Source organism: Chanodichthys erythropterus, chromosome 21, assembly GCF_024489055.1.
Source record: "Chanodichthys erythropterus isolate Z2021 chromosome 21, ASM2448905v1, whole genome shotgun sequence".
Classification (NCBI taxonomy): domain Eukaryota; kingdom Metazoa; phylum Chordata; class Actinopteri; order Cypriniformes; family Xenocyprididae; genus Chanodichthys; species Chanodichthys erythropterus.
The window spans coordinates 29,838,896-29,865,197 of NC_090241.1; the positions used below are offsets into that span (position 1 = coordinate 29,838,896).

Consider the following 26,302-nt stretch of genomic DNA (forward strand, 5'->3'; position numbering starts at 1 on the left):
TTAGGGTCCATTAGCAAAATAACTACAGTTTGGTCACACTTTATATTAGGTGTCCTTAACTACTATGTACCTGCATCAAATAATAAGTACAATATACTTATTGTGTTCATATTGTATTGCAAAACAGTTTTGCTGCTATTGAGGTGGGATATGGGTATGGTTAAGGACAGGTTTCCCGTATGGTTAGTTTGGTGGTATGGGTAGGTTTAAGGGTGGGTTAAGGTGTAAGGGATGGGTCAACAGTGTAATAATAGATGTATTTACATAAATTAATTACATGCAGGTATTTTTTGTAATATAAGTACAATGTAAAAACGTGTGTATAAAATTATTTAAATGTTAATACACAGTAGTAAAAGAAAGACACCTAATATAAAGTGGGACCCATTGTTTTTTTGTTTTTTTTATTATTGTTGGCTTCAAGTAAGTCATGTGCTCAAATTGGCATGTATATGATATACTGATGAACAAGAGGATAAATGTTCTTGCATTGTTTTTGTTTCAGTCCAGTTTGAAGGTAAGCCAAGTGATGAATTCTTAATATTTTTGTTTTAAAAACAGATAATTTATATATTTCACAAAGAAAAGAACAGATTAAGTCAAGTGTCAATATCTTCATCCCTCCGATTTCACAATGACATGACAGTAATAGTCTCATTTTGCATTTAGCAAAAGATATGAATATGTATATTTTATATTTTGATCATCGCTCTTGTAAACATATTTTTACGAGGTCATGCAAACATTAGACGTCTTCTGCACACGAGAACAGTGCAGATTATGGCCAGCGACCCAAACAAAAGAACCTTAACCAATCAGCTCACACAACATGCGCCGTGAAAAACCAATCATCATGGACAGATAAATCATTTTGGTTACAAACTTAATCAGTGTCACGAAAAAGAGTAGTTAATCCACAGCTGTTCCAAAACCTTCCAAGGCACCATCCTAATTTAAATATAATCTCATAAATCACTGATTTGAAGCAACAAATAGAGTCTGTGAAGCGCATACAAAACACAACTCGCAATTGATTGAAGTTTGACGCCAGCATGTTGCTAAGCTAACAGTGCAATACTTTTTAAAAAGCATAAATGCCTGTTCACTTCAAGAATAATAACTAAAAACATATTTTTAACGATAAACTATATTAGCATCCACAGTGGACAATATTGTTCTGTTTATTCTAAATGCACAATGCAGTTTTGTCATCTGCCTCTTTAAATGCTCAAGCTCTTTAAAGCATTGTGGATTCTGATTGGCTATTTTTATCATTCATCAGCTGGAAAAAAAATTATTCTGAAAGTGATTCCAATATTGTTTCTCTGTGCTGTTATTGATATAGTTGTGGTGTGGACTCTGTTATTCTTTTATATTTAGAGTGATTTTTAGAATCTTTATCATTATCGTCCTTGGCCATAAATGTAGATAGTTTTCGCAATATTGGGTAAAATAGTCAGTACCATCTAAGAGAAATATAAGAATGTTTTGCTAATATTCCCATTAAGTTATGAACACGTTATTTTGAGTGTTCTCAGAGCATTCAGTCTTTTTAAAAACGTTTTTTTTCTTGATTATATGAACGTTAGAGAAAATATTAAAGGTGATAAAGAGGATCTTTTCGTCGACTGAGAAACCAAAGACTGTTACTGAGTTTTTGAAATTAGCGCATGAGTAAGAACAACCCCCCCTCCTTTCGAGGGAATGCCTCCCAAAACTCTTGCACTCGTATTGGAAAACGAGTGTTTACCACCGGCATTCACTGTATCGTGTTAGTGGATTCATTATGTCGGACTCACCACAGGTAACTCATAATCTGCAGTTGTTACTCCTGTCTCCGGACAAAAACATTGCATGCGGCGCCTGTGGAGTGTGGAAAGTTACTGGAGCGCGCGGCCGCGCTCGTCTCTCACAAGGAACATCACGGCAGTGATTGACAAGCCAGTCGTTTACGCGATGATCGTGTAAACGACTGGCTGATGTTTTTAAGGCCCTACCTCGTGCACAGATGATGTATATTAATATTATTACTTGCAGTGCACCTAATAAATAGTCTTTTATCAGTTAGTAAAGACAGTTTCAGGTAATATTGCAAAAATGTATAAAACAAAACATCCTCTTTAGCACCTTTAAGGGAATGTTTTTTTCTATTTTATAATTGTGCAAGTATTATGGGAACGTTACTTTTAAATGTTCTCTGAATCATCTGAAAAACTATTAATAATGTTTAGGAAACATTAGATTAATGTCTAACTGAAATGTTTCAGAAAAATATTCCATGAATGACATAAAATAACATTTCTGTGCTAATGTTATTAAAGACTGATAACTTTAAATTAATATTTTATCAACGTTACTGGAAGAATCCATCATAACTTTAAAAGAATCTTGCCAGAATGCCCTGTTAGATGGATATTTTTATTGATACTTTTTGGTTTTTATTAAATATATTTACTGAACTTGTTGCACTGCGTTATGAGTTTGCCTTCTTTGCAAAGATTTTTTTGTCCAAAATGAGGTGTCTTAAAAGGCAGCATAATTTTGTAACAAGAGTGTGTATCTAATGCATCCTCGCTATGTTTTGAAATAGAGCTACAGACTACTTTTGCCCCATAAAGTCTAAAACTGGAAATTAAATCTGTAAAAAGCATCTGTATTGTGGCTCAAATCTTTTAACCCCATCACGATTAACCACTGTTCTGTCCACATGATTAATTTGAAGGTTTATACCCACAATGACATCATGTGATACTCCTGCAGTTTTGTACCACCAATTTGCACAACAGAGCCAGTCTGAACCAGATCACAAAATTAATGACATGGACATCTCTACCAAACAGACTTTTTAAAACAAAACCACTATGGATTAAGCCGTGAAAATATGGAAGCTTGTTTCCTCCACTGAATAATAAATAAAAAAACGTAACTGTAACTTTTTATCTCACAATTCTTACTTTTTTTCTCTCAGTTGTGACTTTACAAATCCCAATTGTGAGATATAAACTCGCACTTGCGAAAAAAAAAGTTTTGTGACTATTTTTTTGCAAGTTTATATTTCGCAATTTGGACTTTATAACTCGCAATTGCAAGTTTATATCTTGCAATTCTGACTTTTTTCTCACAATTGTGAGATAAAAAAAAAACTCGCAAATGCAAGTTATAAAGTCCGAATTGCGAAATATAAACTCGCACTTCTAACAAAAATAGTTGCAGTTCTAAGATATAAAATCACAAGACTCACAATTGCAAGTTTATATCTCCCAATTCTGACTTTTTTTTTTACAACTGACTTTATATCTCGCAATTCTGATGTTCTCGCAAAATTTCGCAAAATTTTTTCTTGCAAAATTGGGAGATGTAAACTCGCAATTGCGAGAAAAAAAGTTAGAATTGTGAGCTGACATTTTTTTTTTCAGAATTAGACTTTAGAACTATATATAGTTATAAAATCTAAGTATATATCTCACAATTCTGACTTTTTTTCATGCAATTATGCACATTTTCCCCCCAGAATTATGATATGTAAACTTGCAATTGTGAGAAAAAAAGTCTAAATTGTGAGATAAAAAGTTGCAATACCTTTTGTATTTTTTTTTTATTCCGTGGTGGAAACAAGCATCCATATGAAAATGTATCAGTGATGATATGACTTTATCTGGTTTCCTCATGATTTTATAGCCTGAGCAAGTGGGGCTTATTAAGACATTAATAATTATCAAGACATTGTATAACTAGTGGCTTTCCAAGAAAGTCCAAATTGCTACAGGGTACAGACCTGAATGTTTTCTTTAAAAAAAAAAAATATTTTTTTTAAATAATTAAACCTTACATAAATATACAACTTAAACACATTTTTTGTCTTTGGTTGGGGTACAGAAATATTAATCAGTCAAAATTAAATAATGGTTAAAATAGAGGAGTTACATATCTGTCAATGATATACCCAAGTCTGAATGTCTGGAACAATCACGCTCTCCTCTCATGTCCCACCAGCAGCACTAGTGCATGTTACCAGGAAAGCTCTGTGTTCCAGGTCAGACTGGAGCAGTAGACGTGCATGTGTGGGTTCCATTGGGTTCCTCAGAGTTCCGCTTCAGATCCTGCTGGTCGGTCGGCAGCAGTAAGCACAGCTTCTAAGACTATCCCGATCGGCACTGCCTCGACGGCCGTCCGCACTGGGGGAACCTAAACATAAAAGTTATGTGAAAATGACAGTCAAAAATGGCAGATTTTAAGACTTTTATTAATGCCCCGCAGGAACCCTGTACTACGATTGGGACGCAATAAGTCCTGCGTTATTTAGGATGGATTGTATGCGACTTTCATTTGAGAATGATCTCAAACTTACTGCTCTGCTCTTCCTCCTCTTCCTCCTCCTCCTGGTCGAGCTCTTTGGCAGGGAGGAGCAGGTGTCTGTGGTAGGGGCTGGTGCTGGTGATTTGGCTTGCCCCCTCTAGGCTGGTGCTCAGCTGCAGTCTCCGCATGTGTCTAACCACTGCTGTCGCATTGAAAGCTTGCTACAGGGACAAGAACAAGCAATAATGTGCCTCTAAAATATGTTTACAATCTTAGAACATTTATGTGAGATTAATGTGAGGACAAAAACTTCACTAAACATGATTTGTAGCAGCCTATAAAATTCATCATGTCTCATTTAATCAGTGTTTCCATCTCAGAAAGATGTCAATAAGACAGCTTGTAAACAATGTCACGTAATATTACATTTACCTCAGGAAAACCATTCAATGTCCATAGCTCGATAGTTAGCTACAAAAATTAACTCTAGTAGGGAGCAATATTTAATCCACCATATAATTGTTTATATTTCAAAAAACTAATTGGAAAAGAAACATTATTATGTCATTAAAAAGTTATTATTATAACTAGACGCACACACATGAAGCTGCTGCTCATAAAGCGTGTGAGTACTGAACGGAGTTCTTTTTGCCTTCTAATTGGTCTTGAATGATCAAATACACACACTTATGTGTCAAAATGCCTGTCTTTGCTAGTATCCTAGTAAACACAGTCTTAAATGAATGTAAACCGTTGAAATGCATGTGTATCAGTATATTGGATCCATGCATTCAGTTTTAAAGTGACAGCAGCCTAATAACAGCAGCCTGCTGTCTGTGTCATTGATGTTAATCAAACAACAAAAGACAGAAAAATCACTCACTGCTCTTGACTGAATCACTTTTGTAACTTTAATAAGAATATATGTATATTTAATTTACGCAGTGAAGACTATGCAGTGTTTTTGTATATTTAAGATTTTGGTCATATTGCCCACCCCTCATTCTAACAAAGACATTATTAGAAAAACTGCCTTATGTGCAATTTAAATGTTTGTATACAAACCTGTAATATTATGCACCAACTGATGGGACTGATGGGTATAATTTACATCATTAGTTGAGATTTTTTTTACCTTTAGAAAATGTACTATAACTGATATATATATATATATATATATATATATATATATATATATATATATATATATATATATATATCCAAATGAATCGATATCAAATTGAACTCAATCAAAATGCAAGCTTGTGAATCGAAATCAAATCAAATCATGAAATTGTGTCAATGTCCAGGCCTAATATATATTCTATATATAAAATATTCCAGTAAAAAAGCCCAGGTTTATAGCAAGTTATTCCTGACAAACCTAATTCGAAGAAATTCACCCAGATCTGTTGGGCTGGAAATGTAAAATGTGAAAAACTGCTGATGTGGTTGGATTCTCACCTTCCATTTACTTTTGGCAAAGTTTTTCTTGATCTGAGCACTGACAGACTCATGAATGTTCCTATCAAGAGCTGTGTCTCCAGAAATCCTTCAAAAGTAGAGATGGGTGTGGATTACTAAAGCAATTTTGGTCAAAAGAGGACCGATATAGTCAATACATGCAGAACACTTATTTTTAGGCAATCCTACCATGGGTGCTGTAAAGCCAGCTCACATGTGTATCTCCGAGATGGATCTTTCTCCATCAAGTGATTGATGAAATCCTTGGCTGGGACGGAATGTGATCGACAATATGTTGTCAAACAATATTCAAGCATCAAGTAAATAAAAATGGCCATAATAGAGCTCAACAGTAGTTTCAAGAAGTTCCTTCACTTTAGCTTCACTGTCTGCACTTCTATTGGTAGATGCTGCATCATGTCGCATTGCATGAAAACAAACTCAGCTCAACACTGTTGCATCACTAATGGTATTTTTACTTCTAAAAACCTAAAACCTAAACTTTTCTTTCACATCAGAGCATCTCAAGATAATGGTACTGAATTATGATTACAATTACATAGAACTACCTGAGTCAGAGATGTCGTCCCAATATGGAGAGTCAAACTCATACTCTGCTTTGAGAATCTGCTCAAACAGCTTGGCATCGTTTTCATCGTAAAATGGAGGGTAGCCACATAAGCTGCAAAAGACAAAGCTTTGTAATGAAGCTGACTGAAAATGTGCTTATTATTTGGCTATAAATAAATAAATATTGATTTAGACTTAAATATTAATTTTGTTGATTCATTATGCATATCTGACATCAAAATGGCATGGATGAATAAATAAATAAATAAGTAAATGAGGACTAACAAATGATACTAATAATTAAATAAATATATTCATAAATTTAAAAAAAAAATTGACCATAAATAAATGAATAAAATACAAACCCGATTCCAAAAAAGTTGTATAAATTGTGAATAAAATCAGAATGCAATGATGTGGAAGTTTCAAATTTCAATATTTTATTCAGAATACAACATAGATGACATATCAAATGTTTAAACTGAGAAAATGTAAAAAAAAAAATAGGGATAAAAAATAGGGAAAAATAAGTTGATTTTAAATTTCATGGCATCAACACATCTCTAAAAAGTTGGGACAAGGCCATGTTTACCACTGTGTGGCATCCCCTCTTCTTTTTATAACAGTCTGTAAACGTCTGGGGACTGAGGAGACAAGTTGCTCAAGTTTAGGAATAGGAATGTTGTCCCATTCTTGTCTAATACAGGCTTCTAGCTGCTCAACTGTCTTAGGTCTTCTTTGTTGCATCTTCCTCTTTATGATGCGCTAATTTTTTTCTATGGGTGAAAGATCTGGACTGCAGGTTGGCCGTTTCAGTACCCGGATCCTTCTTCTATGCAGCCATGATGTTGTAATTGATGCAGTATGTGGTCTGGCATTGTCATGTTGGAAAATGCAAGGTCTTCCCTGAAAGAGACGACGTCTGGATGGGAGCATATGTTGTTCTAGAACTTGGATATACCTTTCAGCATTGATGGTGCCTTTCCAGATGTGTAAGCTGCCCATGCCACACGCACTCATGCAACCCCATACCATCAGAGAAGCAGGCTTCTGAACTGAGCGCTGATAACAACTTGGGTTGTCCTTGTCCTCTTTAGTCCGGATGACATGGCGTCCCAGTTTTCCAAAAAGAACTTCAAATTTTGATTTGTCTGACCACAGAACAGTTTTCCACTTTGCCACAGTCCATTTTAAATGAGCCTTGGCCCAGAGAAAACACCTGTGCTTCTGGATCAGGTTTAGATATGGCTTCTTTTTTGACCTGTAGAGTTTTAGCTCTACGTCTAAGGGCCCGAAGATCACGGGCATCCAGTATGGTTACTGGATCAATCTCTTACGCACAGAGATTGTTCCAGATTCTCTGAATCTTTGGATGATATTATGCACTGTAGATGATGATAGCTTCAAACTCTTTGCAATTTTTCTCTGAGAAACTCCTTTCTGATATTGCTCCACTATTTCTCGCACAGCATTGAGGGAATTGGTGATCCTCTGCCCATCTTGACTTCTGAGAGACACTGACACTCTGAGAGGCTCTTTTTATACCCAATCATGTTGCCAATTGACCTAATAAGTTGCAAATTGGTCCTCCAGCTGTTCCTTATATGTACATTTAACTTTTCTGGCCTCTTATTGCTACCTGTCCCAACTTTTTTGGAATGTGTAGCTCTCATGAAATCCAAAATGAGCCAATATTTGGTATGACATTTCAAAATGTCTCACTTTCAACATTTGATATGTTATCGATATTCTATTGTGAATAAAATATAAGTTTATGAGATTTGTAAATTATTGCATTCCTTTTTTATGCACAATTTGTACAGTGTCCCAACTTTTTTGGAATCGGGTTTGTAAATATGTTGATTCGTTACAAATATCTGATTATAAAATGGAATCAATTAATAAACAAATAAATGAGGACTGACAATAAATAATTAAATAAATTACATAAATAAAATTCAATAAATAATTATAAAATTGACATAATTATATGAATAAACAAACACTTAAAAAAAATACTCAAGAAATACTTACAGAATATAAGAAATCACTCCTATGGACCAACAGTCTACAGCTTTACTGTATGGTTTTTGTGCCAAGACCTCTGGAGCTGAATGAAAGAGAGAGAGAGAGAGAGAGAGAGAGAGAGAGAGAGAGAGAGAGAGAGAGAGACGCTTTCAGTGTTCCTTTTGTCTGTTACGCTCACTTTCCTTTTGAGTTTTGTACAGAACGAGGGCAGCATCAAAAAGGCAGTTTAAAAATGTTAACACTTGACTGTGCAGCATTTCAAATGACTGAGAGCCTCTAAAAACAGACATATTACCTTGCTAAAGATAGTAAGATAAGATTGAAAAGGACAGAAAAAATAGCCCTCATTCATACCAACGTATCCAGGTGTCCCACAGGCAGTTGACATCACACTTCCCGAGTCCTCGATCTTAGACAGGCCAAAGTCGCTGATCATGATATTGGAGTCCTCCTCCATACTGTAGTACAACAGGTTCTCTGGCTGCACAGAAAGAGAATGAATTCATCTGTGCTGAACTTAATTTCCCTTGAATCATATTCAATCAAGTCATATCTTGCTACATTTAATGCACAGCCATCGGTTAACTTCTTTTCATAACGCTCCTAATCAGATATGACAAGCGACGAATCGCATATCTTCAATGTTAAATGTGCAATGAAAAGTACTGTTTAAAAGTTTAAGGGTCAATCATTTTTAAAAAGAAATTAATACTTTTATTCAGCAAGGAAGTGACAGTAAAGACTTTTATAATGTTACAAAACATTCTGTTTTAAATACATGCTTTTCTTTTAAGCTTTCTATTCAGGACTTGACATTAACTTTTTTTGCTCTCTAGCCACTGTGGCTAGTGGTTTTCTAAAGTTACTATTTTCACAATTTTGACATCTATCATGTAGATATTTTTATTATCATCTCATAATTTGCTGCTGTCACTTTAAGACCTATTTTGTGTGTGTATTTGACTGTTTATACACAATAAGCAGCGAAAAAGAACTCAGTTTAGTACTGAGAGGAGGCTTTATTTGTGCACAGCTTTGGCTGCAGGAATGAGTAAAATTATATGCGATACGCACAAAGCAAATCATGAAATTCAAGCCCTGTAACACCAACAATATTCATCCAGAGCAAATGAAACAAGCGAGTGAGGGGAGGCCGGTTTGTGTGTAGCTCATTTTTCAAGCACAGCTGGTATCGTGTATCTATTCTGTGGAAAATTAGTTTTGGAAGCGTTTCAGATATTTCAGAATCGATATGTATGGAAAAATCTATATTTTTGAAAACTACATTGCAAAAAATGTATCATGGTTTCCACTAAAATATTAAGCAGCACAACTGTTTTCAACACTGATAATAGTTCTGGAGAACCAAATAAGCATATTATAATGATTTCTGAAGGATCATGTGACACTGAATACTGGAGTAATGTAACATATTAAAATGGAAAACAGTTATTTAACAGTCAGACTCCAAATTTTTGAATGGTAGTGTAAATATTGTCATTTTTTTCTTAACTGGCAAACGTTTAAGAAATCTATATTAAAAATACAAAAGTTTTTATTTAAGAGATGGTAACTGAACACAACAATGTAGCGTATTACAGTTTAAAACACTTATTTTGGCATAATGTGTACTGTTTTGGTATACTATTTAGTAAAATTCGGCACTAAATGTGGTAAGAAATACAATACCGTTCTGAACACAGCCTATTTCTGTCAAGTTCTTTAGCATTAGCATTGCCTACTGTTAAAATCTCATTGGTCTGAACTTCTGTTCCACACAGCTGAATATTAAACATTAAATTCTTTCAAATTGGCAGTGATTTTGTCCCTTTGTGGCAGCATTTGGCTTCCAGCGAGGACAGAAAAAGTATTGCATGCTGAATAATTTGTCACATTACGCCTGGTTAGAAAGGCAGAGTGTGATTATAAGAAAAGAATATGTAAGCACTACCTTCAGGTCTCTGTGCACAATGCCCATATCATGCAGATACTTCACCGCATCTAAAATCTGACGAATGAGTTTGCTGGCATCTCTCTCTGTGTAGAAGCCCTTTTCAACAATCCTGTCAAAAAGCTCTCCCCCTGATACACTGTGAAGACCCACACAAACAAACTACAATTAGCACCTCCACTATAATGACATAAGCATCCAAGACACTGCGAACTAAACAAATACCAGTATCTTAGTAAAGAATGGCACTATGGTTGGTGTGATCTTGAGTGGGGAGACTGTAAACTCACAGTTGCATGACCAGATACAAATGTGACTGACTTTCGAAGATGTCTTCCAGTGAAACAATATTCTCATGTTTTATTCTGAAAAGAAAAAAAAACACAGCAATTAGCCGACAGTAAAATGGCTGAAGATCCTAAAATTATCCTAAAAAGATCCTAAAAGTGAGAATGGCAAAAGATGTTATTTACACTAAGTGCATAGCAATAAATGCTATTTAGACTAAGTTTAAGCAACTTCTATTTACACTAAGTGAAAATAGCATATTTTCTTAGTGATAGATGCTACACTGTAAATAATTATTTTCATGATTTATTTTTCTTTTGTCAAATCAACTTGGATAATTAATGTGGTTCAAATAACATAATATTTAGAGTTTTTGTTGATTAAACCAATCGCCTTCATTCTATTAACTCAAATTGTTAATTTAAATGAACTGAAAATTTTAAAGGTGCCATCGAATTGAAAATTGAATTTACCTCGGCATAGTTGAATAACAAGAGTTCAGTACATGTAAATGACATACAGTGAGTCTCAAACGCCATTGTTTCCTCCTTCTTATATAAATATCATTTGTTTAAAAGACCTCCGAAGAACAGGCGAATCTCAACATAACACCAACTGTTACATAACAGTCGGGGTGTACGCCCCCAATATTTGCATATGCCAGCTCATGATCGAGGCATTACACAAGGGCAGGACGTCTGGATCTGTGCACAGCTGAATCATCAGACTTGGTAAGCAAGCAAGAACAACAGCGAAAAATGGCAGATGGAGCAATTATAACTGACATGATCCATGATATCATGATATTTTTAGTGATATTTGTAAACTGTCTTTTTAAATGTTTCATTAGCATGTTGCTAATGTACTGTTAAGTGTGGTTAAAGTTACCATTTTTTACAGTTTTTATTACTGTATTCGCGGAGACAAGAGAGCCGTCGCTATTTTCATTTTTTAAACACTTGCAGTCTGTATAATTCATAAACACAACTTCATTCTTTATAAATCTCTCAACAGTGTAGCATTAGCCGTTAGCCACGGAGCACTATCAAACTCATTCAGAATCAAAAGTAAACATCCAAATAAATTCAATACTCACATAATCTGATGTATGCATGCAGCATGCATGACGAACACTTTGTAAAGATCCATTTTGAGGGTTATATTAGCTGTGTGAACTTTGTTTATGCAGTGATAGTGTGGAGACCTCGGGAGGGGGTGGAGAACCCGCGATTTAAAGGGGCCGCAGCATGAATAGACGCATTTCTTATTATGCCTCAAAATAGGCAGTTAAAAAAATTAATAAAAAAAAATCTATAGGGTATTTTGAGCTGCAACTTCACAGACACATTCAGGGGACACCTTAGACTTATATTACATCTTGTAAAAAAACTTTCACTGGCACCTTTAAGGCAACCAGGTAACTTACTTTTTTAAGTTAAACCGACAATTATTTTTATAGTGTATTTACACTAAGTACAAATAGCAACAGCTGCTATTTACACTATGTAAAAATAGCAGTATTGTCTTTGCAATAGGGGTAAATAGTAGTTAGATGCTATTTATACTTATAAATAGTGGCAGATTCTCTTTGCTCCTCAGTGTTGATATACATTAAACGATATGCAATAATAACATACAATGTAAATGATTATATTTATTAAAATTATTAAATGGATGCCGCCTTATTGGGACAATAAGGCCCTCCCTACACCTACCCCTAACCTTAACCGTTTATCACTTTATTATTACACACACGTTCGACCCTTAATTTCCACTTTTTAAAAAATATTTTCTTCATTTTTATTGAAAATAAATGCCTTTCCTATCTAATATGTGATGGAAAAAGGGAGTGAGTTCGGCAAAAGGCAGATTCGGGTCGCTATACTGTTGATGATCCAGCGGTTTTTTGTCTGGCCCGACCAGACGTCAGTGGGTGGAGTTAGTGTAAATAGCCTCTACCAACAAGGTGGGCTATTTGCACTTTGTTCACCCAAAAATGAAATTTCTGTAATTAAGTACTCACCTTCATATCGTTCCAAACCCATAAGATATATTTTTGATGAAATCCAAGAGTTTTTTTTTTTTATCCTCAATAGAAAGCAACGAAATTACCACATTCAAGGTCAAGAAAAGTAGTAAAAACATCGTTAAAATAGTCAACGTGACTACAGTGGTTCAACCTTAATGTTATGAAGCGACGATAATACTTTTTGTATGCAAAAACCAAACAAAAATATCTTTATTCAACAAATTCATCTCCCCCTATTCTCCTATGCTATTTTCTGTGCAGCACTTTCAGGTTCTACGTCAGAACGCTGACTCAGTATTGGCCGACACTGTTCATGTGAGCAGCATGACGCATGCATGTGATGCTGATGCAGGAGCCGGACAATAATGAGCAGGTGTTTGGATGTAAACATGGAAACCTGGTCAACTGTGTACGAGTCTGACAGGGTAGAGAAGAAATTGTTGAATAAAGTTTTTTGTTTTTGTTATTTTGGTTTTGTGCACAAATAGTATTCTCAGCGCTTCATAACATTAAGGTTGATCCACTGTAGTCATGTGGACTATTTTAACGATGTCTTTAATACCTTTCTGGACCTTGAATGACGGTAATTACGTTGCTTTCTATGGGGATAAAAAACCTTGGATTTCATCAAAAATATCTTAATTTGTGTTCCGAAGAGGAACGAAGGTCTTACAGGTGTGGAACGACATGAGAGTGAGTAATTAATGACAGAATTAAAATTTTTGGATGAACTAACCCTTTCATGTAAATAGACACTCTGATTATTTATTGCTCTAAAGATCTTTTTATGCTCTATTCATGATGGCTTTCCTTCCGTCTCCCCTATTTTTATTGCACTTTTGCAGTTTCTTTTATGAAGCTACACCGACCATACTCTAATCAGACATTTATAATATTCTGCTCCATCCCTATTTGACTTCCACTTCCGTTTGATTACAGTTTTTCACACCAATGGTGGAATTCTCTCTCTCTCTTTTAATTCTATTCGTATTCCTCCTCTTTGGTCCCTCTCCTTCACAATACTGCTGCTGGGGAACCTCCATACCATCTCAGCCTCTGTGTGTGCTGTTGCCCTGGCAACAGAGACACTAAAAATAGGACTATCTCCAGTACTCTTGACATTTCCGGTGCACACTTCTACAATTTCTAAAGCTATAGCACATTTTTATGGCACATATAGCGTTTACAAGAGCTTTTCTTTTCTCAAAGAGCAATCTGGCTCTTAAGAGGAAAAGGAAGAGACCTTTCAGCATCTTGACTGCCACTTATCCTTAACGCTACCTCACAAAGGGTCAAGTTCTCGGCAGCATCCGTCCTATATCTGCAGACAAATCATGACATGGTTTCGCTTGCTCTGAAACAGTGCTATCATCTGTTATTGGCCCCAAATACTATTGTAAAAGTACGCTACAGACTAAAGGTTTCCTCTGTTTGTCTTTCTTCATATGATAAATATATCCCATAGGGCTTTTGGATTCAAAATGAGAATCAATTAAAAATATTGATTTTTAAAGGGATAGTTCACCCAAAAATTTAAATTGTCATCATTTACTCACCCTCAAGTTGTTCCAAACCTATATGAGTTTGTTTCTTCTGCTGAGCACAAAAGAAGATATTTTGAAGAATATGGGTAAGCAAACAGTTGATGAACCCCACTGACTTCCATAGTATGGAAAAAGAAATACTATTGAAATCAGTGGGGCCCATCAATTGTTTGGTTACCAACATTTTTCAAAATATTTTCTTTTGTGTTCAACAGAAGAAACAAATTCATACAGGTTTGGAACAACTTGAGAATCAGTAAATGATGAGAGAATTCTCATTTTTGGGTGAACTATCCCTTTAAATCCCAAGAATCAATCTTTTAGTCTATGCTGTTTTCAGTTGATGAATGAACAAAACTTTGTAGCGTGCCTTCCATCTAATAAATCGCAATTCGCTTTGTGCTTTGTTACTTTTGATATGAAACATTCTGTCAATTTTCTTACGAAATTCAAACAATAAATACCATTTTGGCGCTTTTTAATGTTGCGTGACGGATCATATAACGCGTTCATTTCAAGCGAAGTGCACGTGAACTGATAATCACTTGCGCTTTATTACTGGTTACAGCATGTGAATGAACATCAGAAGGTATGTTGAAAGAAACAGTACAACTTACTGAAATCTGTGTAATCGCTCAAACAGTGTTTCAACCCATGGAAACACATCAATTAAATTGTAAACAATGTCACGTCATCATGTTACATTTACCTCAGAAAAGTCATTAAATGTCCAAAAACTCATTAGTCAGCTAGAAAAAAAGCATTTTGGTAAATATATGCACTATAATCCATATTCATTGTATTTCTTTACATGTACTTCAATATTTAATGTATGTTTGAATAAATTCATCATGTTTTTATGTCAGCCACCATTTAAATGTTTATATTTAAAAAAACAATTAGAAATTGTCAATAAAAAAATATTATTATAACGTTATTATTGTAAAAACCGTGTAATTTAAATGTAAGTATAGCCTACAAATCAGTTAATTGTTACATTTAATATTATTAATATTATAGTGATGTGTACAATGCTGTATAGTTTACAGCATTAGTTGAGAGATTTTTTATTTTTTTTGCCCTGTACTGTATACCTGATAGGCCCCAATTAATCGATATTGAATCAAATCGAATCGAATAGCAAGCTTGTGAATCTAATCAAATCATGAATTTATTTAAAAATTATGAATAATGAATTAACAGCTTAAAACAGCCTAAGGCTAAGATGGTTTTGCCAGTTTAGACTGTTTTTAATGCAGTAGTTCATGAGAGAGTCGGTTCTGACCTGTGTAACACAGCAATCTCATTCTCAATGCTGTTCTCCTTTCCCTCCAATGCTTTCTTAGGGATGCATTTAATGGCCACAAGTCGCTGAGTCTTCTTCTCCTCAGCCAGGAATACCTCAGAGAACGCCCCCCTGGAGAAAAGGAAAGATGGAGTTTGTGCTGTTAGACATTTAACTTTCCCCATTGGACCCTTAAGTTTTTTATACTTAAGGAGATAAATCAATATATCGGCCAGGGCTGCATTACCCAAAAGTAAATGAACCAGTGGTCTCTATGATCTACTTACGCTTACAATGCTTTTGATAAACACAGTTTAGGCTGATTAAACAACCAAATATTTGGCCGTTTCAAGATGACCAACTTCAGCCAATAACCATAATCGAATTCAAGTATTTTAAAAATATATACTTTTCATAATGGTAATTGTAAATATCAATTATATTAATTATACATACACAAATTGTAAATATTTATTGTAAATAAATTAGAAAAAACCTGCAATTATTATATGTGCTAAGTTTGCCACCAATATACGATATATATCTGGTGTTTAACAGAATGCTAGATTTTTTTAAAAGTTAGGAATAAAAACAGAAACAAAATGTCATAAAAAATACATAAGCTACCATTCAAATGTTTGGGTTCGGAAAAATATTTCAAATGTTTTTGAAAGAAGCCTCTTATGCTCACCAAGTATTTGTTTTATAAGCTTGATAACAACAGTAATATTGTGATTTATTACAATTTAAAATAACTGATTTCTATTTTATTTTTAATATTTTAAAATGTATTCCTTTGAAGCAAAGCTCAAGTAATGTATTATAAGTAATGATTTCAGCATCGTTACTCCAGTTTTCAGTGTAACATGATCCTTTAGAAATAATTTTAATATACTGATTTGCTGCTCAAGAAACATTTCTTATTTTAATCAGCGTTGAAAATAGTTTGTGGAAACTATAAAACATTTTTTTAATCTTTAATAAAATGTATTGAAAAAGAAATCTTTTGTAACATTATAAATGTCTTTACCGTCACTTTTGATCAATTTCATGCAACCTTGCAGAATAAAAGTATTAATTTCTTTAAAAAAATTAAAGAAAAAATTGACTGATGCTAACTTTTGAATGGTAAGCCTAGTGTAACTGAGCTCTAAAAGTTAAGGCACATATATTTTTCTAAATCATTGATGGAAAAAGCAGAGAAAGGGTGATTTTTACCCTTCAGCGGTAACTAAACCATGGCTGTTATTCAACACAACACAAAAGGGACGTAAACAGCACTGACACCTTTTTCCGAAGTTTTTTTTTTTTTTCGTTGTGTGTTGTTTGTGCAATAGAAATATTGTGAACAGCTGATATTTTATCAGGTCAGACTTGTCAGGTGGGGAAAGATGAAACAGTGAGCTGTAAGTCTGCAATCTCCAGAGGGACGCAGGTTGTGCCAGAAAAAGACAAACAGCACAATCTGTTTAATCATCCAAAGAATGTTTCCATGTGTTTAGGCATCTGGGTATGTTTTTTGTCCTATTTCAAGAATCCTTTTAGGTTTTTACTCTTAGATGCAGACAAAACACATTAAGTCTCATTCTCATCCTTAAACACAAAGCCTATGTGTTAAAACAAGCACTGTCATGTATAATCTAGCTGTCCCAAACACACACTCCCTAAACTGCCTTCTTAATCACAGAGGGAGCAATTAAACACAATTTGCCACTAAGGAAAAGAGAAATAAACAAGTCAGAGAATAAATGACATCAGAGGAAACTTCCACTTCCTCACGTCCACTGCTAAATTTCATATAGCTGTTAAATGCTAATTATGATTTCAAACATTTGATTAATATTTTTAGCTATGTCTCAAACCATTCAAAAATGACATATTCTAAATATGAATACAAATAAGTACACAGTGCCATATTATGCCCTTTTTCAAAGTCTTGATTTTGTTTTTGGAGTCTACGAGAATAGGTTTCCATGCTTGCATGTTCAAAGAACGTGTTTTTGTTACACTCTGTTCAGTTCCTGTCTCCCAGTTCCTCTAGTGTTCTCTGATTGGTCAGCTGGGCCAGTATGTTGTGATTGGTCAACTGGTAAAGTCATGCCCCTTAACAAAACAGTGAGTTTCAACACTACTAACACAACTTAACCAGGTTTCGCCCTTTTTTTTGCGTATGCCTTGGGTGGGATTTATTTAAATGGATGACACGTTCTTGAAACAAAACTTAAGACTACAATCAAAGAGTTTCAGGGAGTTCAGAAACAGTGCTTACTAATATAATGAATAACTCCCTTTGGAGTGACTTTGAGCTTTGTAACTTTGCAGACCTTTTTCATGCTCAAACAGCAATATTACACACTGAAGAAAGCTCTTTAAAAGTATAAGAATTACCTAAAACTAGAATACCACCTAGATCACCCTAGCAACTGCATAGCGATTCCCTTGGCAACCATGGTTTTACACGTCAATGTTTACATTCCATTACACCGTTTGCATTACATAAAATGTTTAAATATGGTACAACTGTGCTGAGAGACTCGACTTGAAAGCATTATTATTAGCCAAAAATATTAAAATATTACCAAATATTCATTTAAAACTCTTTCAAAATATGTGTAAAATATATATATTTTTAAAAAAAGGACAACAAATTGACATGCATTTTGGGAATGAAAGTAAAATTTGTCTGAATGAGAGGTCCCGGTCATTATGCATCATGTGTGCAATTTTCTGATTTTACAGTAGGCTACGGTTGCCAAAATACAGGGGGTGGGTCAACTTACCCACTGGCTCATCTTACCCCAATCTCAATTATTTAAAAAGATTTTTTGCATGTGTGCCTGTCTTATTGCTTTACCCTTTAAGAGAATGATTTCAATTAAAATGACTTTATGATATGTTGTTGTTGAGATAATAAAAATAAAATGGAAGACTCCAATGACCTGGAAGCCACACTAGTGAGTCATGGTCACAGCAGGGTTGTTTATTGAGAGAGAGCAGCTCATACAGCGCTGCAGCTGTCAACAAACTTTCTACTGGACTCGTATCACAGAGTTATCAAAGTGCCTTAAGTGGAAAGGGAGAGGGGGGCACAAAAAGGAGGTCGGGAAGAAAGAAAAAAGAAAAGAAAGAGAGAGCGTGTGAGAGGAAATGAAGAGAGCGAGAACTGTGCTGTTGCCGTGAGACATGGTGTAATTAAGGCCTCCCATGGTTTCCTGTGGGTAAAGGAGGAGGAAGATGGGAGAGAGAATGGAGATTAGGGAAATGATACAAGACAGCCAGTGTGGGTGTTTGGGTCTGTAAATAAGAAAATTGTTTCGTAGAGACATGTAGCTAATGCAATGCCTTACATATGTTACAAGGCCATTAATTTCCCAACAGCAGCTCTGTGCCCTAAAATAGATTTAAAAAATGCTCACGGTCTAAAGTGTTTCTTTAATGAAAACATTGACACTGAAAGGAAAATTACAAACATTCATATTTATAAGGGTTTTAATGTTTACATTACACTGTTTACACTACATACAGTACAATGTTTAAATATGGTAAAACAATGCTCTCTAACTGGCAATTAGATTAGCCAAAGATAATACATTTTACCTAATATTTATTTAAAACTTTCAAAAATATGTGTGAAACATGTATAATGAAGAACATAAAAAAAAAAAAAAAAAAAAAAAATTTAAATGCAAGGGCATTTTCTGAATGTATGGGCCCAGTCATTATGCATACAAATTTTTTGAAATCATAAAAAAAAAAAAAAAACAGTATTTAAATTAAAAATATTTTTGTTGATGCATTATTGTTACGTCCTATATCAATTTAAATGTTATACCTCTGCACCCCAAGTCCATCTTGGGGTCGTAACATTTATGGGGGCTCGTCCGGGATCTAAAATACCTATCCGGAGACATTGGGAAAAAATAGCCTATGTAGTTTGTGCTGGTGTGCTTGTGCTTGTTTTCAGCAGTGTTGTAGTGTAATGCATGGTATCGTACTGTCTTTGGTTAACATTAATAAATATTGCCTTGTTTGATTTACAGTCGTTTATTGATCACCCATCAAAAGAACAATACGATAACTTGCATTTATTGCTTTAATAACTATAGAATATAAGTCATTTAACTTATTTAATTAACAAGAACTTAAGATTCTCTTTCTGAACATTAATTTGTTAACAGGACCACAATACATATGCTTTTAGATTAGTTTAAGTGTGTTTGAATACATTCTTGCAGAATGTCTAGATGAGTTATTCTAGTAATATTGACACTGCATTTCATTTGCAATGTACTGCAGGGGTGCGTTTCCCATGTAATAACATAACTCGCTGCTTAACTACCATAGTACGATTGTCAGCATTGGTTTCAGGCAATGATTATAAATGTCAGGATCTAGGTGCAGCAACTCAAAATAAAAAGATACTCATGAACAGAACAATGTACAGAACATGAACAGAACAATGTAACAATATCTAACAGATATTGAAAACTTAAATACACAGACCAAACCAATCAATGCAATGAATACCAGGTGTGAACACTAATCAGACAATGAGTAACCAGGGAGACTAACCAGAAGTGGGAACAAGGAACAAAGAAAACAGATCAAAACCAATTCAGAGTAAAATTCAAACACAGAAAAAACAAGACAACAACGCATCGTTGAAGAAATCAACTAGCCACAACTGTTTCCCAAAACTGTATTGTCGCAAATATGTCGTTTTGCTATAAATTATGGACATGGCATCTGAGGACTAATTCTCATTTTTCTCAGTTATTTTGCTTTATTTCCAGATTCAATCTCAGGCTACATCCGAACTCTCTCGAGTAGGTACTTATTTTGAATAAGTAATTACTTCACAACCACTAAAAAAAGTATGCACACTCTTCAAAAACAGTGCTTTAAATCTCTTGACAAACTAAAAGACATAACATGACATTTTTATATATTTGAAATAAGATATTGCACTGAATGTCAGCTAGCTTATCTTGCTCAAGATAAAGATTTATTAAGTCAACATGCAAACAAGAAATATGCTTCTAACCACAAGTCGAAAGCTGTTCCAACCACACAATTTTGAGATATCGTTTGCAAATGTTCCTTTCGGGAAACACAGACTCGTTGAACTATGCTGATAACAATGGAACTTGTGACCAAAGTTGGCTTGCAATGCTTTTGGGAAATGCACCCCTGTGATATAATCTGTAAAGCAATAATCCAGTCATTCAAAGATTTAGTGCCGGAACACCAAACGTCTCTCATTATTATCCTAACCTCAGAAACAACTCAATTTTTTTTATGCTATTCTATTACGCTTTTGTCTTACATAATAAATTCCCAATTTAATTTATTAAAGTACATTTATTAAATACTCTTTGAATTATCTAAATTTATTTTTTTCCTCAGCAAAAAGAAAACGGAAAAAACTTGCCACTTAGAATCACGCAGACTCACTGCAACAAGCTGTGATTAATAATTAAACAAAAAAGCAGCATGAGTGGTCCTGTTTTCTTTTTTTATGGATATCTTTTAAAAGGCTAGTTTTTTAGGGGAGATTTTTTGCAATTTTAGATTCCCTTAGAAAGCCGTATAGATTTGGCTTTTACTACTGACTGAAAAAAACTCTGACATCATATCAACCTGATGAAACTTGCTAAATAAAACTGGCTTCCTGGTAAACTAAGCGTAGTTCTCCTTTCAAAACATCGTTCTCATTTTGTTTAGGAAGGTTGGGCATCAACAAAGGGACCTTCCACACAAAAACAACTTAGAAGTTTCATTCATCCTCCTTCTGTGACATAAACTTTCATCTAAAAATAAAATATCTCATCCTGTCACCATAGCAACCAGTCCCCTTTGACCTCTTATACCCATTTTGTAAATAAGATGAACAGCTGAGTTGAAAACAAAATGGTATCAAAGTATGAATGTTTGAATTCTGTAAGCTTTGAAAGATAAACCATACTCATTTTGTTCCCCGTTTTCAAAGGGCAACAACTAAACACCGCAACACTATCACAAACTGAAACACTAACCTCTTGTCTTACAAAAACATACCTTCTTCTTACAGAAACAACATAAACAAACTGTTATTTGCATATATTATTTAGCGCAATGGCTTAAGAACTTATTCATAACATGTCATAACATAGTACCACCCGTTCTTCATTATGTTAACAGACATGTACATTTGTATAAACTGTATAAATTACAATATGGAAAACAAGCAGACTGAATATAATGTTAGCACAACTCTTATCTCTTTTTATGGCTACTGCCAAACACATTAGATAAAGTATCTCAATATACTGTAGCAAATCTTACTCAGTTTGGTCAAATTAAAAAACTCTCTTTAACATTATATTTGTGTCCATCCAGGTACGCAGCTAGATAAGCCAAAGCAGATACAATTTCCCCAGAATAAATCAATTGACTTCACTCAAAGAATTCACGGATAAACCAATTCCATAATCTACTTTAGAAAAGAGGCTTTCCGTCAACATATACAGTTAAATCCTCTGAACAACGCCTTACTGGCAAACTAGTTAAAACCGCATCACGCTGTGAAAACAAAGCTGGGTTACAGATTTGCCTATGCAGAGAAACCGTTCCATTTTCTGTCTATAGTTGCATTAATGTGAGATTAATTGTGCAGAACAGACAAAAGAACACTTTTTGATTTATGACCATACTTTGTGTGGTCTAAGAGTCCAGAATGACAGAAATCTTTTGAGCCACCTTTCTAAAGATTAGCCTGGTAACATTTCCCACAACATACAGCTTCTACATTTGTATTGGTACAACATACATCAAGGAAGGTCTCCTTGAGGTTTTGGACTTTCCCATGATTTATCACTTTCTCTCTCTCTGTTTATTTCTGCTGATAGGGCAGACAGGTCCCAGCTGCAGCAATTTTGCCTACTACGCAGTCCACTATAGTTCATTCAGCTCTCTGTAGAATTTGTTGTTTGCCGACAAAAGAAAACAACCATGGCCTGTGGCTCTCAGCACAAAACTAAACTTGCTCATTGACATTGATAGTTCTATTGTACCACTAACTGCACTGCTCCAGTCCAATGCAGAATTTTCAGTACAGCTGTAGTCATAGAATTGACAAGTGGCATTTCCACAGACGTGTTCACTGGCCGTCTAGCTAGACTTATTGGCTGGCTTGGATAAAACTGTCTGCCAAATGTGTAAATATATAATGTACAGGAAGTACCGGGAGTCTGGGAGCACAGGTTTTTATCAGTTTGGCAAGAAACAATTCATGTTTGCAAGTTACAACAGGCTTCATTTATAAAAAGAATTTGTGTAAAATCATTCTGCCGTAAACTGTCACATTAAATTCAATGCACTTATTTATGTAACACTGTGTCTACACTAGAAGCGACCAATATCACATTGCTTAAGGCTGTCAGCACTGAAGGTGTCGAAGCTGCATGCATATCACCTCAAGGCTTGACTTCAGGAGCAGTAAAATGCCTTGTTTGTTTCCTACTTTTTTATCAGAAATACATTAAAAATGACTTTGTGTGGGCTATTTTATAACCACCTTTATTCATAATGCTAGAGTTGCATGGTTAGAAACAAAAGACTCGAATTAGTTTGAATTAGACAATCACAACCGTTGGGTTTCAAATTTAATTGATAAATATAAACCAACGGTTGGGTTTGTTCATATTTGACCCAAATGTGGGTTGAAACAAACCAACATTTTTAGAGTGTAGGCCAAAAACCCGACACATCATTAATATACACTAAAGGTTTGGGGTCAGAAGTCACTTATGCTCATCAAAGCTGCATTGATTTGATCAAAAATACAGTAAGAACAGTATTTTGTGAAATATTATTTCAATTTTAAATTTTTTTTTCAATTTTAATATCTTTTAAAATGTAATTTATTCATGTGCCAAAGCCAAATTTTCAGCATCATTACTTCAGTCTTTAGTGATCCTTCAAAAATCATTCTAATATGCTGATTTGAAGCTCAAGAAACATTTCTTTTTATTATTATTATTATTGTTTATTATGTTGAAAACAGATGTGCTGCTTAATATTTTTTTGTGGAAATCGTAATACATTTTTTCAGGATTCTCTGATAAATAAAACAGCATTTAAATGTAATAGAAATCATAAATTATACATCTTTACTGTTACTTTTGATTGTTTACTGTTACTTTTCATATGTCCTTGCTTGCAAAAAGTGTTGATTTCTTTCAAGAAAAATCAAAATTTTTGAATGGTAGTGTATAATGTTTACAATTTACAGTGACCAATTAATGATATTTGTAAATAAAGTTTTAAAAAAAGTCAAAGGACGCTTGTTTTCAGATTTAACCAATCCTAAATATCACATAAATATAAAAATAATTGCGGTTGGCCTCTTTATACGTCATTAAGATGGTCTCTTTCTATTGAAGTAGGTATTTCCTTGCCATAATAAGGTGCAAAGTGGTACAAACATTACGCTGATAGTCAGCATGAAACAAAAGTTGCGATAGTCTTTTCTACCCTTATCATGTGAGGATAGTACGGAGAGATGACTGACAGGACAACGTCGGAGGATTTGGTGTGCAACAGATCCTGAGCGTCACTGACAAATCATATCGCATGATAGCAAATTGGAAAGTAAAAAGCAAGCGCACATTCAAAAGTGACTTCAATACCCGCATGATAGTGGCTCTCTGATGCCCTCAAATTATATACAATATAATTACCCAACTATATCATTGTGAGAGAACGCAAAAGCATCGAAATATATTTTTTCCACCCATTTCATATTTTTTTTCCATCACCATGTCCCTTTAGGTTATTTTGATTAAAGATTACGAGGGTGCATGAATTTACCAAAATAAAGTAATGATGTGCACGGATAAATCATTTATAATAAATACTACAATATTCCATAAAAAATAAATATTTCATGGTGACTTTGCGGACTGAGATACTGGTACAACAATTGCTCCACACAGTGATGCTAAGAATGTATCTCTGGTGAATGTGTAGCATGCACAGCTCCAAACAAGGGGATTTAACATGAGGCTGGCCATGTGAACTCAAGCTGAAGTAAGCATGCCCAAATGATTATGTTATGCCATCTGAAATAGCAGTCATTCTGGCCGCAGGAGGGGAGAGACACTCATAACAACCCCCTGATGAATATTATATGCTTGTGTATGTGTCTGAGAATTCATCACAGCTAGCTCTACACTAGTGACTTTCCCCTCAGCAGTGCCTTTGAGGTTGGCGATGTGCTTCCCACCCAGTATTCGCCGTCCTGCTTCTCACGTGCTTCGTGAAAGAACTTGCGTGAATGTCACTAAGATCCGGCATGGCGGATCAGTCTGTCCATCTGTTTATCCCTCTCTCTGGCTCTCGTCCTCAGCCACGTCGCCCAAGATGCACCGAACGTGACAGTAAATGTACACACTACTCCCACGCACTCTGAGGTATAAATATATCTGAGGCATAAAAGGGCCAGTGCACTTAGGGTCGACGAACGCTCTCTTGTCCTCTACTGTGATTTGCTTCAGATGAATAATAGAAGCATTTCAAGGTCTCTCAATACATGACTTCAAAACAAACAGAAATTTTTGTAGTTGCTTTTGCAGGAAAGCACCCAAATGCGAGTGTAAATTTAACAAATTCCCAATATTGGCGGCTAATGAAAGCCCTGCTGAGTGCCACACTGAGGTGTCATTAATCACACCCAGCAAAGTGACAAAAAGAGGCAACCGCTCCAACAGAAAATGGATGAGTTCTGTTTCTGATGCCACTCAGTGCCAATATATTCTGAATATTGTTTTCATAATGCCAACATGACATATTGCTATTCTCAACTGACTAAAACAAATGAAGTAGAAGTCTTCTACAGAAGAAGAGCTACAGAAGAAGATTAGATATAGAAATACTTGTTGATACCATAGTTGCAGGTTGGAATGATTGCTATATAGCACTAAAACTGTGATTTCGTTTAATCAAGATGTCCTTTTATTAGATCTAATAGTGAAGTTATAAAATGAATCAAACCAGGATTCTTATCATTACCTAAAACATTTTTGTTAATTGAATTAAAATTGAAATAAAATATTTAAACAAAAGTAGAATTGTTGCCTTGGTATGGAGACATTTGCGAGAGAATGCAAAAGCATCGACATACTGTATATTCTTTTCCTCCCATCTCATATTTTTTTCCATAATGTCCCTTTAGGGGCTCCATACCTTTGCAACTAACTGAAAAAGCTTAAATTAAGCACTAAAATTACTAACTACTAAAATCAAACTTATTTTTTAAAAAAAGAAAAAACTAATAAAAATACTACAAATTAAACTAATATTAAAACTGAAAATATAAAAATAAAAGCTAATTCAAAATATTAATAAAACCTATAATAGTATATTAAAAATGCCAAAATAACATTGACTCCATTGCCAATTGCATCTAGGTTAATCAAACAAAGCTATATGTTTTTTTTTAATGGTCAATCAAGCAAATAATTTATTAAACACTCACGTCCCCAAGACCTCCTTGAAATCGTAATTTTCCTTGATATCAGTTGTCTTCTTTTTCCATCCATTTTCATCTTCTCCTAAAGGCATTGTATAGTTGATTTCCACTCAGGAACTAAAAAAAAAGAAAAGAAAAACAAGACAGAAGTAGAGGTCAATGAATAAGTCAGTGAATAAGAAAATGTATTAGTTCAATAGAAAATTAGACATAGACACAGAACAGAGAAAACAATGTGTTCAAAAAACCTGGATGTATTGTTTTTGATTTCATGCTATTATTAAATCTTACTGCAATAGTGTGGCATTGTTCAGGTGTGCATTACAACATCACACTG

The 26,302-nt window shown here is 34.6% G+C and overlaps 1 protein-coding gene across 2 annotated transcripts; it reads right to left on the minus strand.

Moving 5' to 3' along the window:
* Window positions 1–3,871: 3,871 nt before the first annotated feature.
* Window positions 3,872–26,061, minus strand: camk1a (calcium/calmodulin-dependent protein kinase Ia). 2 transcript variants are annotated; one of them, XM_067373647.1, is made up of 11 exons: window positions 25,972–26,061; window positions 15,456–15,587; window positions 10,600–10,674; window positions 10,310–10,448; window positions 8,713–8,839; window positions 8,365–8,440; window positions 6,330–6,442; window positions 5,950–6,028; window positions 5,761–5,848; window positions 4,349–4,517; window positions 3,872–4,185 (listed from the first exon to the last, which is right to left on the minus strand). In XM_067373647.1, exons 1-11 carry the CDS (start codon window positions 26,055–26,057, stop codon window positions 4,094–4,096), a joined length of 1,176 nt encoding a protein of 391 aa, XP_067229748.1. In that variant the 5' UTR covers window positions 26,058–26,061; the 3' UTR covers window positions 3,872–4,093. The 2 variants fall into 2 exon arrangements, with proteins under 2 accessions (XP_067229748.1, XP_067229749.1); XM_067373648.1 differs by having other exon boundaries at window positions 3,872–4,175; window positions 4,345–4,517.
* Window positions 26,062–26,302: the final 241 nt, after the last annotated feature.

What these genes read in the sequence shown, in the direction of transcription:
- camk1a (XM_067373647.1), bottom strand. Translation starts at nt 26,057, where the DNA reads ATGCCTTTAGGAGAAGATGAAAATGGATGGAAAAAGAAGACAACTGAT. An exon ending in GAGATTGCTGTGTTACACAG is followed by an intron (nt 10,675 to 15,455) that starts GTCAGAACCGAC and finishes TTTTCTTTTCAG; the next exon opens with AATAAAACATGAGAATATTG. An exon ending in AGAGGAGGAAGAGCAGAGCA is followed by an intron (nt 4,186 to 4,348) that starts GTAAGTTTGAGA and finishes TTTTATGTTTAG; the next exon opens with GTTCCCCCAGTGCGGACGGC.